We start from the raw sequence: 17,941 nt of genomic DNA, 5'->3' as shown, positions 1-17,941 counted from the left end.
TTGACCAGAAAACAGATCAATATTATTCATCCAATATACTTATAAATTGCCTACATAGTAAAGCACCAATAACAAAGCTCTTAGGAATTCTCCAATGGATCATCGATACCGTTAAAAAATGTGTACAATTTCAGAGTGGACTACAAAGTTCTTCCCAAAAGCTGCGTATCGATAAAATTTACTAGAAAATCTCGGATAGTTTTAATTTAATTTAAGTTACAGACGGAGTAGTTTTTCTTAATTAATGTATCAGACTTATTTCTTTGGCCATATAACAAATTTGGAGGTATCAGAATGAAAGAAAAAAATGTTGAGGCATCCTAATCTACATCTACGAGTCTGTGTATATGTAAGACGTGAGACGAAAGCGAAGGCGAACGGAAACTACACATGGATAACGGCCAGAAAGGGAAGCACAGTCAACTAAAATTAAATGGTGGGCGATGCAATCTTTTTCTGTTGGGCAAACATATGCAAATTTGCTTCCACTGACGCATATTAATGCACAGTGGAGCAAGTACTGCGAGTACTGGAGCACAAATTGTTCATAAAGGATTTCCATATATGTATGTATGTACTTGTACTTTTCAGGAAGTACTTGTGCCCAAGAACATCATCATCAATAGCACTACAGTCTTGTGCAGATCATTGCTTGTACAAAACGTAAATCTCAAGTCTTAACTTGTTGCTTGGGTTGGTATCTTTTGATGGTATCAGTTAACCGAGGCTGTTGTTGTGGTTTCGCGCCAATAAATACTGGTAAAAGGATGTCAACCTTAAGACCAATCCCCTCCACTGGGGTTTCTCACCTTATGAGGTACCCAGTTTCTGCTTGGGGTTAATAGTTTCACCGTTATAGGGATTCAAGTTGGGAGACTGACAGTAAGAAGTGAAATATATCGTGTCTCAAGATCAGTATTGTGCTATTATTTTCTATGTGGAATGGATCCAAGGTGGCATTTGAGATACTGCATAACTTTTCGCGGGCTCCGTTTCATTCTCCTTTAACAACTTCACATAAAACTTTCAACACGGTGCGATTTGGAATTATTTTATGCCTATGGCCTATGGCCAATGATTTGGGTTGCTCTTCTGTCCTCTGAGTCTTGACTTCCGCAACAAATCTGCAAGTATTTTGAGGGTGGACACATGCAAATGTTGTAAATATTAGTTTGTGAGCATCTACTTCACGGTTCACCTGCTCAACAAAGTGTCTAGAATGCTAATACTATTCTAAGCTTCAAGGAAAGTGCAAATGTGCGCAGTGTAATATTATACACAGCAAGTCTGGCCGCGAAGTTCGGAGTTGTAGGGATAAGATATTTGTTGTGTAAATGCCCTGAACTGCGGAAAATGTGCTTCAGATTTCTGGGGAATTACTATTTTAAATGAAAGAATACCTCGCGAAGTTCTACATGCGCGCAAGCTCGGGAAAAAGCGAAGGTGATGGCCGCGGAAGCGATTGTTAGACGACTTTGAGGGCGATCTAAGAAGCATAGGAGCGACCAACTACCATAGTCTGGCTATGGACGGAGATGCATGGAGAATAATTGTGGAGGTAGCTAAGGCTCATAACGAGCTGTAGTGCTATGAATGATGATGATGACCACTTCGTACAGTCCGATTCACTTGATTCGAGACAATAATTTCTATGGAAGAAAATCGAATACAAGGTTTTCTGTTGGCTCAAGTGAAGACTGTACTTTGTTCGAAAATAAACATGCATCAAAATATTATTCCATCGAACGGTATTTCACAGCAGTAAAACTTTAGCAGCTGTAATACTGTGCTTGATGTAGTGGTTCACTAGAAAAAATAATAACAGGTATAGGTATTTACATTCGGTATTTTATAGGTATAGGTATTTTACATTTATTATTTAAAGCTTAATGGTTTGCGTTGCCACCTTCTTTATGAATACGTTGATAAATGGATTTGTAGAAATTCTCCAGATAACCTAATGAAATTTCAGGCCAGACTGCTATAATGATTCGCATTCTAGCATTTTTTCTTCAAATTGTGGTCAATTCTCATAAACCTTACGAGCTAGTCATCCCTATAGATTTTCAATAATGTGCAGACCATTACATGGAGCTCGTCTTTGGGCTCCCAAAACCTTATTGTTGCACTCAAGTTACGTTTTTCGTATTAAATTCTCACTTCCAATATTTAACATACTTCTGCTCAAATATGAATGAGACGGTATCAATAAAACGGTCCGCGGATGACATATGGCAAAAATACATTTTTTGTTTTTTGGTAGGACTGTTATAAGCTTACATGGCAAATTTCAGCGTGATATGTCACATAGTTTGTTTTCTGTGCTACTGTAAACAAGTCAAGCTCGAGTGTGTTCTTCGAATTTAACGATGGAAATTCAAAGAATTTGTTTGAAATTTTGTTATTCCAACAAATGTCATCCGCGGACCGTTTTATTGATACCGTCTCGTTCATATTTGAGCAGAAGTTAATCTAGCATTAAGACGTAGAACAACTCCGGAAGAGAAAAGGTTAATGAAAAAAATTACTACCATAGCTTAAACAAGAATCGGTTAAGGGAGTTGTCGTTGATTGACTACTAGTTTCGAAATGAATGAAACAAAGTAACAGTTGTTTCTTCTCCAATGGAAGTAAGCAATCGCATTCAGAAACCTCAAAATCCCAGACTTTCAACAGCCTTTCATTCGTTTAAACCCATTAAACAAATTAATTTGCGTATGCCCACAGTGCATTCTCAGCCCAGAGCAACTTATCTGAGTGATAAATTAGGGAATTTTTTAAAAAGTGCATTATTAGTGAAAATGCAAAACAAATAACAAACCCACAAACGAAAACATCATCTTGATTTCTACTGCAAAAAAGAATAAGAAAAACATTTAAAAGGAAATGCTGAGGCCTCCAGGCGCCTACTGACGATCTCCGCTGCAGCAACTGTTGGCCGAATGGAGTAACTTGCCAAGGCATAAAGTGTAGTGAAGATGCAAGATGGGGCGAAGAAAAATTGCGAATGGGAAATGAGAGCGGATTAAAGCTTGAACAATAGAAACACACATAAATTCGCCAATACACACACATACACTCACTCACATATACATACATGTATATCTACGTTTTCTAAAGCAGAAAGAAAGCTAGCGGCGCATAACGAATTGCAAGGCAATGTCCAGCAGTAAGAAAATGTTACGTACATACTTACATACATGCAAACGAACGAGTACCCAACAAGAGCGCCTTCTTGGCCACGACCAGCAGTGAGGCGAAATGGGGAGCTGCCCTCTTCGCCTACTCGCCGACTTAATATTAATTTTAACGCGACAGTTGCTGCTCTTATTGGAAAATTGCAGTTGGTTTACTTAGTACGAAAAGTGTGCTGCTGAGATACGAGTCCATTGTGACGAACACATCACGAACGACTGTGCGAGAGATAGCCACTTGGGAGCACCCTATAGTCAACTCGCTCTGATGCATAGAGCCGGTTCTGTGCTTCCAATTGGAACAACTTGCTCACGCTTGTGCTCACACTTCCAGTGCGACACGATCGTGACGTTGTGTTGTTTTATTTGTAGATTTCTGTTTTGTTTTCCTCATTCGTACATTTTTTGCTTTTATGTAGTAATGGACAGCGAACGGCCTTAGATACTTTTATGTAGGCGCGCGTGTGTGTGTGGGATTGTTGCATGCACATTTGTTGTTGTATGGTATGCAACAAATATAGGGGATATCTGTTGGATACCCAGGCGGTAACAATCAGTCGCGATCAGACCTTGCTACACCACGGTATAGAGTGTACGCATGCGCGCGCATTTTACATTACGTTTTTAGGGATTTTTCGTTATTCGAAGTTGAAAAGAATTGCTTGCTAATTGAATTTGGTGAAGTGCTAACAGAAATGGAAAACTAACTTATGAGGAAATTGTGTCTACTTGCTTGTGCAGCTGTGTCGCATACATACACACATACGTACATATGTATGTACATAGTATATGCATTTAAAAAAATCATTTATGTTTAACGGAAAATGGGCGAATTGAAAGCAAACAATTCGAAGCGCACAGCCAACGAGCTAATTATAAGCTAATTTGTGGATTTTTTCCACTCAATTAACTCGCTTAAGAATTTGTAGTAATCAACAAAAAACAAAAAAAAAACAACAACAAAGTGATACTAAATATACAAACGTACATTAAAAAAAAAATACATACTGTGCAATTTGAATTGATTAATAATAACAAACCAACAAAAGTATACAAACACAAAAACCAACTCACTCATGAAGCTAGCGCAACGCTTCATTGCATTTAGAAGTGTATCGGCTTGGCCGCAACAACAAAAATCAGCAATATTGCTACCTACTAACGTTTTGGGCTAAAATAATGAGTGTAATCCTGCCGTCAATGCCGCACCGTTACAAGCGTCTCCTGCAAGCAATGACACTCGCCGTGGCAATAATTTACACCACACTGGTGCTTTATCAGAGCGCCTACGGATATCCTGATTTACAGGTGGGTAGTGCAAGACTGCAACTAGCAGATATACATAGTACACAGAAGTATACATAAATGCATATATAAAATCACATATATATACACAAAAACATATCTACATACTCACATACAATCCACTCAATACATTCACACATACAAAAAATTCAAATGCACGTGCAAACCTTAGTTGCCTTAATGCGTGGGCATTCTCAACAGATCCACAGATGCACAGATGCACAGATTCTTAAAGGCAGATGCATTACAAAAATATGGTGAATGCATGTGTATGTGTGTGTACCTATGTGTTGTGCATGTACTAGTGGAAAAAAGTGTTTTTAGCATTCGGTCGAAAGAAAATGCAGGAGTAGTTAAAATCAGCTGTTCGGCGCACACGCGCATAAATGTGAGTGTATTCGAAAGAAAAATTCGAAAATTCGATATGGCAAAAAGAAAAATTTAACCAACTGTCTTAAGAGTGAAGGAGATAGATTACAATTATTTTATCCTTTATCATGTTATCCTTTCACTTATGTGGAAAAATTTCGAATGTATGAATATGTAGAGGTGATAGTAAATTTTACAACATTTTCGTTTTCCTTTAATGAAATAGACATTTTTGTGTGTAGTGGTTAGCTATTTGAATAAATGAAACTAAATTAATGCCAGTTACAGTAAGCGGAAATGAAACTATAAAATTTTTTGGTTTTCTTTGAAAAATAGGTGTCTTTTCACAACACAAATGGCTTTTCATTGCTACCACGAAAGGTTTGCTTGTAATTTCGAAGTGCGTGGAGCGAGTTTAAAAATTATTACGCACAAATGTAGTCAATATATCAGGCTTTTGATTTATAGACCTTTTTTTAAATTACCATTAAGAATTAATAGAAACATTCAACGTTAAAAATGCGGAAGTTGCATAAGTTTCAAAAAATGCCCTTATTTTTCTTAAATATAAACACCGAAAAACAACAATATTCACCTATAAACACCCTCTATTTATTGAACATTTGGTTTAAAGCTTTTGTTTACTAAATAATACGTATTTTATTAAACTTATATGACTACAAATGCTCTTCGAAATGCTGGTATTATTTTACCAAAAATTAAAAAAAGTAAATAAAAAGTAAATAAAAAGTAAATAATTGCCGCGTGCACTTCTGTTAGGTGTTTGGCCGAGCTGCTCCTCCTATTTGAAATAAGTTATTGGTAACACTCGTACAGTGCAAAATGAACTGTCAAATCAACGGTAATGAGAAAATAATAATACGAAATAAGAAGAAACCCAGCCAGACAAAGGTACCAATTTCATATAAAGGGTTTTCCAATAAGCGGTGTTATTTTGCCCGCTATTTGAGTAGATGTCACTTTTGAAGCTGTCATTTTTGATATTTGACAAGTAGAAACTACGCCATTAATAAAAATGGAACGATACACGCTTAAAAAACGCATTGAAATTATAAAAATTCGCTATAAAAATGGAGAAAATTTGGCAGAGACGGTTCGTAAAACTCGAACGTTTTTGGGTCTTCGTGAAGCACCATGTCGGACCGCAATACAGAAATTGGTGAAAAATTCGAGCTGTTGGGAAAAGTTAGTGATGTGACGAATAAAACCCGTACACGTCGTTCAGCCGATAATATTGCTGTTGTAGCCGAAAGTGTTGAAGAAAAAATAGGTTTGCCCATTCCTCGTCGTTCTTTGGAATTAAGTATTCCACAAATGACATTACAACGTATTTTGCATAGCACTTTGGGTCTTAAGGCTTATAAAGTCCCGCTAACACAAGAACTCAAGAAGGCCGATCATCAACAACGCCGTGCCTTTGTTGATTGGGTCGTTGAAATGCATGAAAATGATCCGGAATTCCATCGAAAAATCATCTTGAGTGATAAGACCCATTTCCACTTCGGTGGCTTCGTCAACAAGCAAAATTGTCGGATCTGGGGCTTAGAAAATCCAAGAGTTATTGTTGAAAAGCCTCTCAATCCTCAACGTGTGACTGTTTGGTGCGGTTTATGGTCAGACGGAGTCATTGGACGTTACTTTTTCGAAAATGAAGCCGGAGCAACAGTTACGGTGAATGGATTGCGCTATCGAGAGATGATTAACTATTTTTTATGACCGAAATTGGATGGTATTGACCAGGACAACGTTTATTTTCAACAAGACGGCGCTACGTGTCACATAAGCAACGAAACCATTAATCTTTTACGGGAATAACACCTGTTATTGGAAAATCCTTTGCATATTGATTGAGGAATATGATGCTGAGCGTGTTCGTGGTCCGAAGGCCGCCGGACGTCGGACGTTTTTTGAGATATATTTTTTTTATAAATATTTTTTTAAATAAAATTTATTTATTATTATTATTTTTAAATATTTTTTTAAAAGTTTTTTATTTAGTTTAGTATCCGTTTCGCTGGAAAACCCCAAACAGTTAAGTTTGATAGAACTTTTGTTGTTTTTGAAATGAGTGAAATTAACCTTTGGCCTACGATAAAACAATATTTTTATAAATAATCCAAAATTTTTAAGTCCTGCGGCGCTGTTGGGATAAAAAAAAATTTGTATACATAAGTAGTAAAAATTGGGAATAAAACATCGCGTAAAACAATATTTTATAAATATTTTATTGAAAATTCGGACTAAGAAATCGCGCGATTTTCTAGTTCAAGTTTTCGGTTGTGGCGCTTACACATTTTACATAACACATTTTCATAAATATTATGAACTATAAAGCTTTAGTTAAATGCTTGCTCGGTTAAAAATAAGCAAATACGGTCGTAAAAAACATAGTTTTTACGCTTCCTTTGTAGACTCAATAGGGATCCTAAGAGGTTGGAACCTCCACAGTTAAATGGTGGCTCTTTCTCTTTCTAATGCAGATAATGGTTGGTGCCACGCCCCTTTACCCACCATACAAATACATTGTTGCAGTAATGGGAAGTTTAATCCTATATTTCAACAGCTTTTTTATGCTGCAGAGATGTAGAAAAGGAAAAGAGTGTAAAATTTACTGCCGCGTCGTAAGTTAAATGTTAAAAATAAAGCACAAATTCTTACCATATCTCAAGCTCGTAAATGTAAGTAGTAATATAAATAATTAATAGGCGCTATTTTTCTAAGTCATCTCTGATTTTTATTAAGTAGACAAATGCACATTTTTATACGAGACCGATGGAACAACGCGTTAAAATTATTTAAATTTCTTACGAACATTTTCGATGCTTAAGAACGAAATAGCGCGAAATTCGTATTTTTTGGTCGAAATAATCATCCGAATGAGTCCACCATTCAAAGGTTGGTGAAAAAATTTCAAGAAACTGGTTCTGTTGAGTATCGAAAAAGGACTGGCAGACCAAAAACTTGACGTTCTATTGAGAATATTGTTGGTGTAGCGCAAAGTGTTGGTGAACAAACTTAAATATCGATATCTCGACGTTCTCAACAATTAGGCATTCATGAATCGATGTTTGGCAGATTTTACCTGCAGATTATTCATAGTCTATAGACATTTAAATGATGTCCTTTTTCATTTTCCATTTGTCACACATATTTGTTAAGAGTCGTATTTTGAATAAAAATAGTGAAACGTGAGAGAATCAAAATTTTAAAATTTTTTACTTTAAAGCAATATTTAGGTGCGTCGCTTGAAAACCCTTACAACAAACCAATTTTTTTCAAGTTTCACCTCACTTACGTGCCACAATCTTTCTGCAGTGCAAATCAATGTGACCCTACGCTTTTGCATGGTGCGTAACTTTTGCTAGTAAGCCAGCTTGTTTTGCCGTCGGTGATTTATCGCGACTAGAGTTGGGTATTTCCCGAGAAAATCCCAATCTCGAGAATCGGGATTTCCCGAAATAACGAAAATTTCAATTCTCGAGATGCGGGATTTCCCGAAAATAATTTTTGAGATTTCTCGAGAATTCTCGAAAATTCGGGAAAAATTCCAAAAAATTAAAAAAAAAAATCTAAAACCAGTGTAAGAGCAATGAATTTCATAAAATATTATTATTTATTTTTATTAAAGTATAAATTACATAAAAAAATATTTGAAAATATTACTATTTCAATTATTGCAAACAAAAAAGTGAAACAAAAATAATTCAAGATTATACTTATTAAAATAGGGGAAAAAAGTGATTGTAAACATTATTTCCCAAAATGGTGTTTTAAAAAACACAGACTGTCAATGGCTTCGTCTGACAATCGCGTACGCTTTTTGGACACAAAATTACCCGCTGTAGAAAAATTCCTCTCATTTTGAGTCGATGTTGGCTTAACAGTGTTAAAAGCCCCGATCAGTCTTTCAACATTTTGTATTTTCTCTCCAGTTTTTTCATATAGTTTTAGCTCGTTTCTAAGCGACGAAAACATCTGGTTCGCCGCATGTCGCGCAATGTCTGCTTTCGGTTTTGAGCATTGCTGAACGTATTTTTCAAGCTGTTTCGCCATATCTTCTTCATCGACGTTGTTGGTTGCAAATACGTCATCATCGTCAGAACTAGACAATGCTTGGTCTTCTTGAATGCTCGTAGAAAATAGACGAACCAAGTAGTTTTCGGCTTCTTTTATCAATTCTGTTTTAGAACAGGTGTGGAAAAATTCAGATTTGTCACTAGAGCTGTTAACTGGATCGTGTAAATATTTAAAGGCCGATAACAAAGGGCTAGATCTACGAGCTGTTAAGTTTTTTTTTTAGGCTGGATAAGAATTGATTGCCCAATTCGGTGTGCTGATTCTCCAATTTTGTGAACAAAAATTTGAGAATAGAATCGGCAGCAAGTAAGTTCACATTTTGGCGACTAAGTGCTTCTACAGCAATACGTATAGGTTTAAGAGCATTTATGATATCCTCGCAATACTTTTCTTCTGCGTCAGTAGTGGCCATAAAATTTAAATTAAGAGTGTCGAGCGCCTTACGAACATGCTTGCTGATGCAAATGTATCTGGCCAGCACAGTTTCCAGGCTATTCCAACGTGTTTTGCAATCCAACAGCAAGAAAAGCTCTTTCTTCTCGACCTCTTTAACATAATCCTGCAAGATGGCATTCCGTACAGGCGAGTTCTTGAATTTCAAAACTATCTTGCGAACCTTTTTTACGATTTCAAATGCAGACTTTATAGTGACCGTCTTGTCAGCAACAAATACGATATTGTCGTCCTCGTCATCGGAAGCGTTTTCCGCATTAATGTCGGAAAATGAAGTACAGGCTGCATTGTTTTCATTTTCATCGGAGCCTCTATCATCCGAATCGTCTCCATCGCTTACGTCACTATCGTATATCCTGTTTGCGACTTTTCGTTTCTGGTACATTACCTCTATGACCGCCAAATGTATGCCGTGATTGTAGCAAATCTGTTGATGTGCTGGTGATAGTCTCCCAAATTTGATCATGACACTGGCACCATCACTTGCAATAGCCACGATGTCGGACTGTAGTTTTATATTGAAGTCTGAAAGCTTTGCATTTACGAGCTCATATACTTTTTCAGCGGGACATGATTCCTGAATGCGAACCAGGCCAAGGTTGTCAGATTGTCCATCGTCATAATATATATGGATGTTCATGTAACGTCGGTTTCGCACGCTTGTCCACTCGTCGATGCTCAAGCTGAACTTACGCTGTGCAGATATAAAATTTTCAATTTTGATCTTCAAATCGCTTTTTATTTTCGTGCAGTACTTCATAACCAAACCCAGAACAACTTTGTGACACTTTGGAAGATGAAATCCTAAGCGGCTGATACTATTACGAATGAACTCACTTTTTGTTATCGCGTTTATTGGAATTCCATCTTTTGCAGCCAATTTTGCAACAATTTGTTCAAGCGATTCAGGCGAGGAAGAAGTATTGAAAAAGTTGTGAAGAGTTCGGGTCTTCTTGGCTGGTGGCTGTTTTCTTGGAGCCTCATATTCCCTTCGCTTCATGTTGTGTATCCTCTCCATGTGACGATGACTTGCATTTAATGATTTTATTGCATTTCAAACATGCTGCTTCGTCGTCAAATCGCTTGAAAAGCTGCCACACTTGGTCGTATTCGTATTCTGAACTCATGATTTTTAATGCTAAAAATTCAAAATTTGTTTTAAATTTTGTTTTTTAACGGAAGTAACTAACCGGTACTCACAGTCAACGATACGTCGATTCAAAACTTAAAAATAAGTAATATTTGGACCACAAAATATTTTATTATACGGTGTATAATTTATACTTAATCAGGTACCACAAAATGAAATGCACCCGCTCACTACAAAAAATAAATTTACAAACGTCGTCTGTGCAGTCTGCGAACAAATTGAAATTGCTTGACTATTTTCAAAGCATTTCTAATTGCGAAACAGTATGTAGTGTGCGATTCTTTGTAACATAATGGCCGTTACAGTTTGGTGTTTCCAGGTATTAATCATATGTATGTGTATTCTTTAGGCGGCCGCCGTAGCCGAATGGGTTGGTGCGTGATTACCATTCGGAATTCACAGAGAGGTCGTTGGTTCGAATCTCGGTGAAAGCAAAATTAATAAAAACATTTTTCTAATAGCGGTCGCCCTTCGGCAGGCAATGGCAAACCTCCGAGTGTATTTCTGCCATGAAAAAGCTCCTCATAAAAATATCTGCCATTCGGAGTCGGCTTGAAACTGTAGGTCCCTCCATTTGTGGAATGACATCAAGACGCACACCACAAATAGGAGGAGGAGCTCAGCCAAACATTTAACAGAAGTGTACGCGCCAATTATTTATTTATTTTTTTTTATTTATGTGTATTCTTTTACTTTTGAAAGAATTGTTTTTTCTCTTAATATTTGACAACAAAAATTAAAAAAAAAAATGGATTTCTCGAGAAATTTTGAAACATTCTCGAGATTCGGGATTTCCCGAAATGCTAAAAATTTCAATTCTCGAGATTCGGGATGGAAAAATATCGAGAATTTCTCGAGAATTCCCGTCGGGAAATTCCCGAAACCCAACTCTAATCGCGACATACTAAAAAGAAACAAAAGGTTGTTGGCAATGCATTGCGGCAACAAAGCAGCTGACGATTATTGAAATTTGGAAATAACTCTGAAATAGTAGCGTAGAAGAATATTTTGCAGAAAGAATATTTTTAGCCGTTACATAGAAAGGTTTATTGGGAAGTTGAGCAACTGACACGTCACCATCAAACGTTGCATGGAAAGTCTTGGAATTTTAAAAAGTATTGACATGAGCAGTCATTCTATGAGTCCAAAAAGGTAAATAATATACGACTGTTAATTTCGTTGGTATGGTTTGCAAAAATTATTTTCAATAAATTTAAATTACAGTACACACTTTCCGGTTTCACTTACTTCTGGCATTTAAACTAAAAATTGAACTTTGGTATATTAACGGACTTATAGTAGAATCTTATGACAAATATTTTTGTGGTCTGTTTAGATTATTTTAACTTTTTCTCGCAAAAAAGACACAAAATACTCATCGATTGCGGAGTGAGAAGAATAAAATGTTGCACCAAAATGTTCTCCGTTATTTTTTTCATAGGACTTCTGAACTCTTCGTATATTTTAAAATGTAAGGATCACACAGTTTCTTACACCAATTTAGCAGAAGAAGGTGCAAAAGGGTTAAAAGTGCGCACTTTAGAGACTTTGACTGCCAGAAATAAGGCTGTTTCTGAAGCACGTTCGTGTCCTCACAGATAATCCACTTTGCTACGGAAGGAGCCAAATGTTATCATCTGTACTTCAGTCAAGCTTCTATTTGCAATAGGAAGTGGAAGGAGTGCAGAAGCTCCTCATGCTAGGCGGAAGGGAACAGTTACTATAATTATGAAGCAGATTGCATTTTAAACAAGGATTACGTAGACTTTTGTATAAGTGCACCCTTTTTGGGTGTTTCGCCGAACTCCTCCTCCTATTTCTGGTGTTTTGATGTTGTTCCATAAATGGAGGGACCTACAGTTTCAAGCCGACTCCGAACGGCAAATATGTTTTTTTTTATGAGGTGCTTTTTCATGGCAGAAATACACCCGGAGGTTTGCCATTGCCTGCCGAGGGGCGACCGCTATTAGAAAAAAGTTTTTCTTTATTTTGGTCTTTCACCGAGACTCGAACCTACGTTCTCTCTGGTAGTCACGCACAAACCAATTCGGCTACGTCGGTCGCCATAATCAGACATACTTTGCTATTAATCGTCTGAGGAGTCTCGGTGCTCCTCAGATTTCCCGATCGTATGAATTGGCTTAAATAAGAGTTGGACCTTATATCTATGTGGTATGAACCTCTATTGTTACCACAAGTTAAGCCAATCGATTCAAGGTGTCGATCGTCGTTAAAGATAACAGTAACAAAAACAATGTCAAATTACTTAATTTTTTTTATACAAAGTCCAAAAAAATATTTAATTTGTACAATGAATGATTTACTTTGTTCCAATAGGTGGGGTCGTCTCAGTTTTTATGTGGTTTAGCTCACAGTAAGCGACCTCGCAGCATCAAACTAGTATTTGAGCATCATGCAATAAAAAAGGCGATGCCACTTACTTAACCTCACTTTTTTGATAGCCCCATTTTGGTATTGTATATAAATGTATTGAAAATGGAAAAGTTTTCGTCTCATTTTTACTCCTTTTTGGATACTATTTTTGATATTAAGTATTTATAACATAATTTGCATAACTTTGTTTGTAAAAACAGCTAAAAATTTTACCAAGCAAATAACTTCAATGAAAGCAGGATTTTCAATGAATTTCAATACAATTGTCACAAATTTTCAATAATTTCATTTTTATCGTATCCTCACGCTGTAGTCAATAGGCGCAACTTACAAGACCTATTGTCGGAGTAAAAAAGACACATTTATTGTCAATCTTCACTTGACCAATTGGACAAACACATCTCGAACTTGCTGCCAAACATCTTATTTGTACTGCAATGGTGAGAGACGCAGAATTAACAAAACTGTATTAATCTTTATTTGCTACTTAGTCCCGATTTACACACAGAGACATCTGAAAGGGAGACATTGGAAGTAGTATTTTGATGTTTCATTAGTAGTCACACGGGCAAATTGTTTTCGGCAACATTCGTGGCTTTTGCAATAATTTTTAGGCTGAAGTCTTTGGAAATAATTACGACTGCGGCACTGGTGCTGTGTGATATGATATCCAGAAATGATATGCCGGACAGCCTGATGGTGATAAAATGTCTGACAAAACAGTCGATAACCTCTAAGGTAGCCATGAAATGCGGCACATCTCTTAACAAGATCAAAGGGTTATTTCGCCCGATCATTGCGTAATCCAGAGGAATTGTAGAGCTAATAAACTAGCGAGACTCGCTACTAAGCCTCTCAGCGAGAAAATAGAAAATGGCACATAAAGTGGCATACCTCTACAAATTTTGAGAAATTTGTAAGAATAACGAACGAAAGATAGCGTGAGGAACCCACCTGTAGAGTCAATGCTAAACGCAGAGAATTCCTGCTGAACCAAAAGAGGCATAGCCGTGTGTGCTACACAGATTTCTACGATTGTTAGAACGGGGCACTGCCTTATAGGCAGACAAGCCCAGAGGAAGATGTCTAGTTGAAAAATAGAAAGAGACAATTTAAAAAGTACACTTCGCTTTTAGATAAATCAAATTAGTTCTCCATGCGTCATCACATTTGGGATGTAAGCCTGAGTGTGTCCCATAGTGGACAACCGCTACGGCCTCAACTAACCTTTGCTCAAGGGTGCATCTTTCAAAAAGGGTCTACTGAACTTGTCAAATTATTATATATATATTTATATTATTATTACATGAAAGTATTTGACGAAAAAAATCCCATTAATTTGAGTATAACTAGAATTGTATCAATTGCAAATGCACCAACTAGAGATGCTTGCGAAATTTGCAAAAACTTTGCGAAAATGCACTTCTATTGCTATAAATAACTACGCTACAGTAGTTAAGGATGCACGAATTGAGGATTAGGCGAATATGACTGCTGATGGAATTAACCATTTTAATCAAAAAGTGTCGACTTCACTTCGCAGTTTTAATTTTCCATATTTCTCGGTGGTCGGATAAAATAAATATCAAATATGTCCACTTTGCAATTTAGCAAGCAACAACAATTCCAAAGAAAACACAAGCAATTCATTTATTTATTTACATTAATAAAGAATAATGAAATTGCTTATGAACAAAGTAAATCGATTCGCCGCGCTTGGTGGTCATTTGGTAGCGCAGCTGCGCAATGCTCAGGCCAAGCAAACGAACAGATTTGAATTGGGGAATGAAAAAAGTGCAATAAATTCAAACAAACATTGTAATACAAGAACACAGAGGACAAATACCAGCTACTCATATTGCAGTAAATATTTTGTCATTTGACTTTATGAGCGTAATTTCGAGTGCGATCGCCTGCGAACCCACATTTTGCAAAGGCAAATATCGATTCTTGCACAAAGTTATTGCATTGGCATTACTAATATCGGTTGTGTAAAAGTTTATTCCACACGTGTGTATGTATGTATTTGTGTAGGCGAATGGCCCTTTGCATTGGTAATCCCGTAAATATTAAATCGCATTCTGTTTGCGCTTTAACGACTTGGCCTCCTGAACTGCTCGGGTGTTGCAGTAACACTTAATTTTATGCGTATTTATGCAAGCAGCGACACACACCCATACAGCCTAACAATAAGCAGAGGCAGAGAATTGGTAGTCTAAAATAGGTGCATGTGTACTCGTATGCACAGCTGTGTGCACAATAATAGCAGTGCGACATATTGCAAGGTTTTAGAAATTATTTTCTTTTTTATAATTTTTTTTTAGTTTTATTTTTATAAAAATTGTGTTCATACTACAACAAAAACCGTATATATATATATATATATATATAACTGGCGCGTACACCCTTTTGGGTGTTTGGCCGAGCTCCTCCTCCTATTTGTGGTGTCCGTATACTTTACCACAAATTTCAAACTTTGTACAAAATTAAAAAAAAAAAATAAAAAATATTCATAAAAATTTTAAACTTCTTAATCAGAATTTTAAGAAAAATTTCAAGTATACATTTTTATAGTCCATTTGGTATAGTAAAGCCTAAGTTTGAAGAGAAGCAAGAATTGCGCTAATACTTGAACATTTTTTGCCTATCCTGACGTCTGCTTTTTAGTTACCAGGGTAAATCTATTAAAGGTGATATTGGTAAATCAGCTGAGGTGTTTTTTTCTTTCGCGGTGTCTATGTGGCTGTCAGTTCAGAATGAAACAAGGCGAATTCATTATTTGATTTCTAGTTTCTCAATACTTTGTTTTGGCAGTCAAACGTACAGAACAGTGTTTTACTTCTAGTGCCACCACCTTTAATGAATGCGCCTTCCAAGCCTTATAAAAAAATTTCGGTCATTCGTTATATGGAAGAAACAAACACCGTTAACCAAAAAAAAAGTTGTTAAAAATTAAAGCCAATTTTCAGCCACTTCAAGTTGGTACTTTATTTTTTGAAAATTGAATGGGCATACCCAGAATTTTTGTAAAAATTCTAACTACGAGTAAAAAGTCTGAAATTTAATGAGAATTTGTTGAATATTTAAAACTTTGTATACAATTTGAAACTTTGAGTGATCTAATTTTTCTTTTATAAAAATATATTATTGGTGCGTCCACCCTTTTTGGGTGTTTGGCCGAGCTCCTCCTCATATTTGTCCTAAATTTGTTCCACAAATGGAAGGACCTGTAGTTTTAAGCCGACTCCGCACGGCAAATAGTTTTTTATGAGGAGCTTTTTCATAACAAAATTGCACTCGGAGGTTTGCCATTGCCTGCCGAGCGGCGACCGCTATTAGAAAAAAACTGTTTCTATCATTTTGGTGTTTCATGGAGATTCGAACTTACGATGTTTGTTTTAGTGGGAATTATATTTTTATAAAAAAAGTGCAAATTAAAAAATAAATAAATAGTCAAAACTTTGCAATTGGTCGCACTGCTATTATTGTGCTCTCAGGTGTATGCAGGTATAGAAGGTGCTTGAAAGTCTCAAAACTATTCCTACATTTCTATGCTAAATTGTGTGGGCGTACTTTTAATCCTTGATCATGCATACATAAGTACATACACACACACACATCCACACATATATCTGTTGATTGTCACGACTGGCGCACAGACCGAGCAGCCATGCAGCCGGCAAGCTTGCTTCGGCAGCGGACCAGCAGTTCGTCCAATTAATTGCTATCGTACGCAGCGCTATCCCCAACTATGTATCAGCAACAATTGTGTTTTTTTTTTTGGACTTTCAAAATAGCGAACAAACGATGGCGGCAAATGTGTTGGCAACATTGCCACCGACTCCGCCATTGCCACTGCGCCACATTCACATTCGCTGCCATATGCAACAAATTGCCAGAAAAGTTCGCTCCTTGTCGCATAAATTTGCATAAATTGAACAGGAATATGGCTGAATGCGCCAGCGTGCACTACCTCACCAGCTCATGAAGGGTGGCTACATTCTTGGCTAGTCGACGGTGCATTCGCCAGTTAGCGTTGCTGGTCTGGTCACCGGCTGCGATTAAGAATTAAAATTGCAAATTTCTTTCGAATGTGACTGGGCCGTCGAGAAACAAGTGTTTCCGTGGCGGCGGCAATGTCGTCATCGCAATACCGGGTGATTTTGAGCGCTATTTGAGCACGCATTACATGCCACTTGGCCATAAACAATAGCACAGCCAGTGGCTGGCTGGTCGTCAGTTAGCTGAGCCACCATCATCTTGTGTCGTTCACCTACTCCGTGGACGAGTTGATCATTTAAATTTGTGCGATTTTTTGGTTTTGTTTTATCAACGGTTCTGTCGCATTGCAGCAGCCTCATTGTCGCTTGCCATTTCGCGGCTGCAGGTTGTCGACTGGTGTCCAAGCGTGTGGACTCGACTATGAGGTGCTTAGCGTGCATGTTCGTGACTGCAATTGACGCCCTCACACCTTGTACATTCATACATATGTATACACACATACATATGTGGATTCTTTTGCCGAAAATGTGTTGTACTACAAAGGAATATGGGAATTTTTTATTGACTTCAGCAAAGATGGGCTGATTCCATTTCTTGGTACAATTAAAGCTTGAAGTGAATCAATTTTGTATTCAAATGCTGCTGAAGATAGATGTGTGCGATAGAGCGAACTAGATATGTAAGTGCGACATAGTGTTTGTGTTTGTATGTGTAAAATATTGTGTGATGACGAAATGGTACACATAAACATGTGCTTACTGTAATAGCTACGTGTCATAGGTTTTGGAAAGGTGTGATTATTTATTTATTAACATTTTACTATTTTTTTATATTTTTATAAAAATGTAGGTAGTTCGTAAAAATTTTAAAAACATTCAACAAATTTTACCAAAAGTTCAAACTTTTTTGTCAGAACTTTTAGAAATGTTCTAAGTAAAGGGTTTTCCAATAAGAGGTGTTATTTTGATTTTCAAAG

General features: G+C 36.8%; 1 protein-coding gene across 1 annotated transcript in view; it reads left to right on the top strand.

Annotated features, from left to right (window-relative positions):
• The first annotated feature begins 3,763 nt into the window (after positions 1 to 3,763).
• Positions 3,764 to 17,941, top strand: part of LOC129241282 (fringe glycosyltransferase) — a 218,339-nt gene continuing 204,161 nt past the window's right edge. Inside the window, exon 1 of the mRNA XM_054877532.1 lies at positions 3,764 to 4,502. Coding sequence (XP_054733507.1) covers positions 4,374 to 4,502 — 129 coding nt within the window. The 5' untranslated portion in view covers positions 3,764 to 4,373. The remainder of the gene's footprint in view (positions 4,503 to 17,941) is intronic.

This window comes from Anastrepha obliqua, chromosome 3 (assembly GCF_027943255.1).
Source record: "Anastrepha obliqua isolate idAnaObli1 chromosome 3, idAnaObli1_1.0, whole genome shotgun sequence".
NCBI classification, from domain to species: domain Eukaryota; kingdom Metazoa; phylum Arthropoda; class Insecta; order Diptera; family Tephritidae; genus Anastrepha; species Anastrepha obliqua.
Note: the sequence above shows the minus strand (reverse complement) of the source record. Positions and strands in the feature narration are given on the sequence as shown.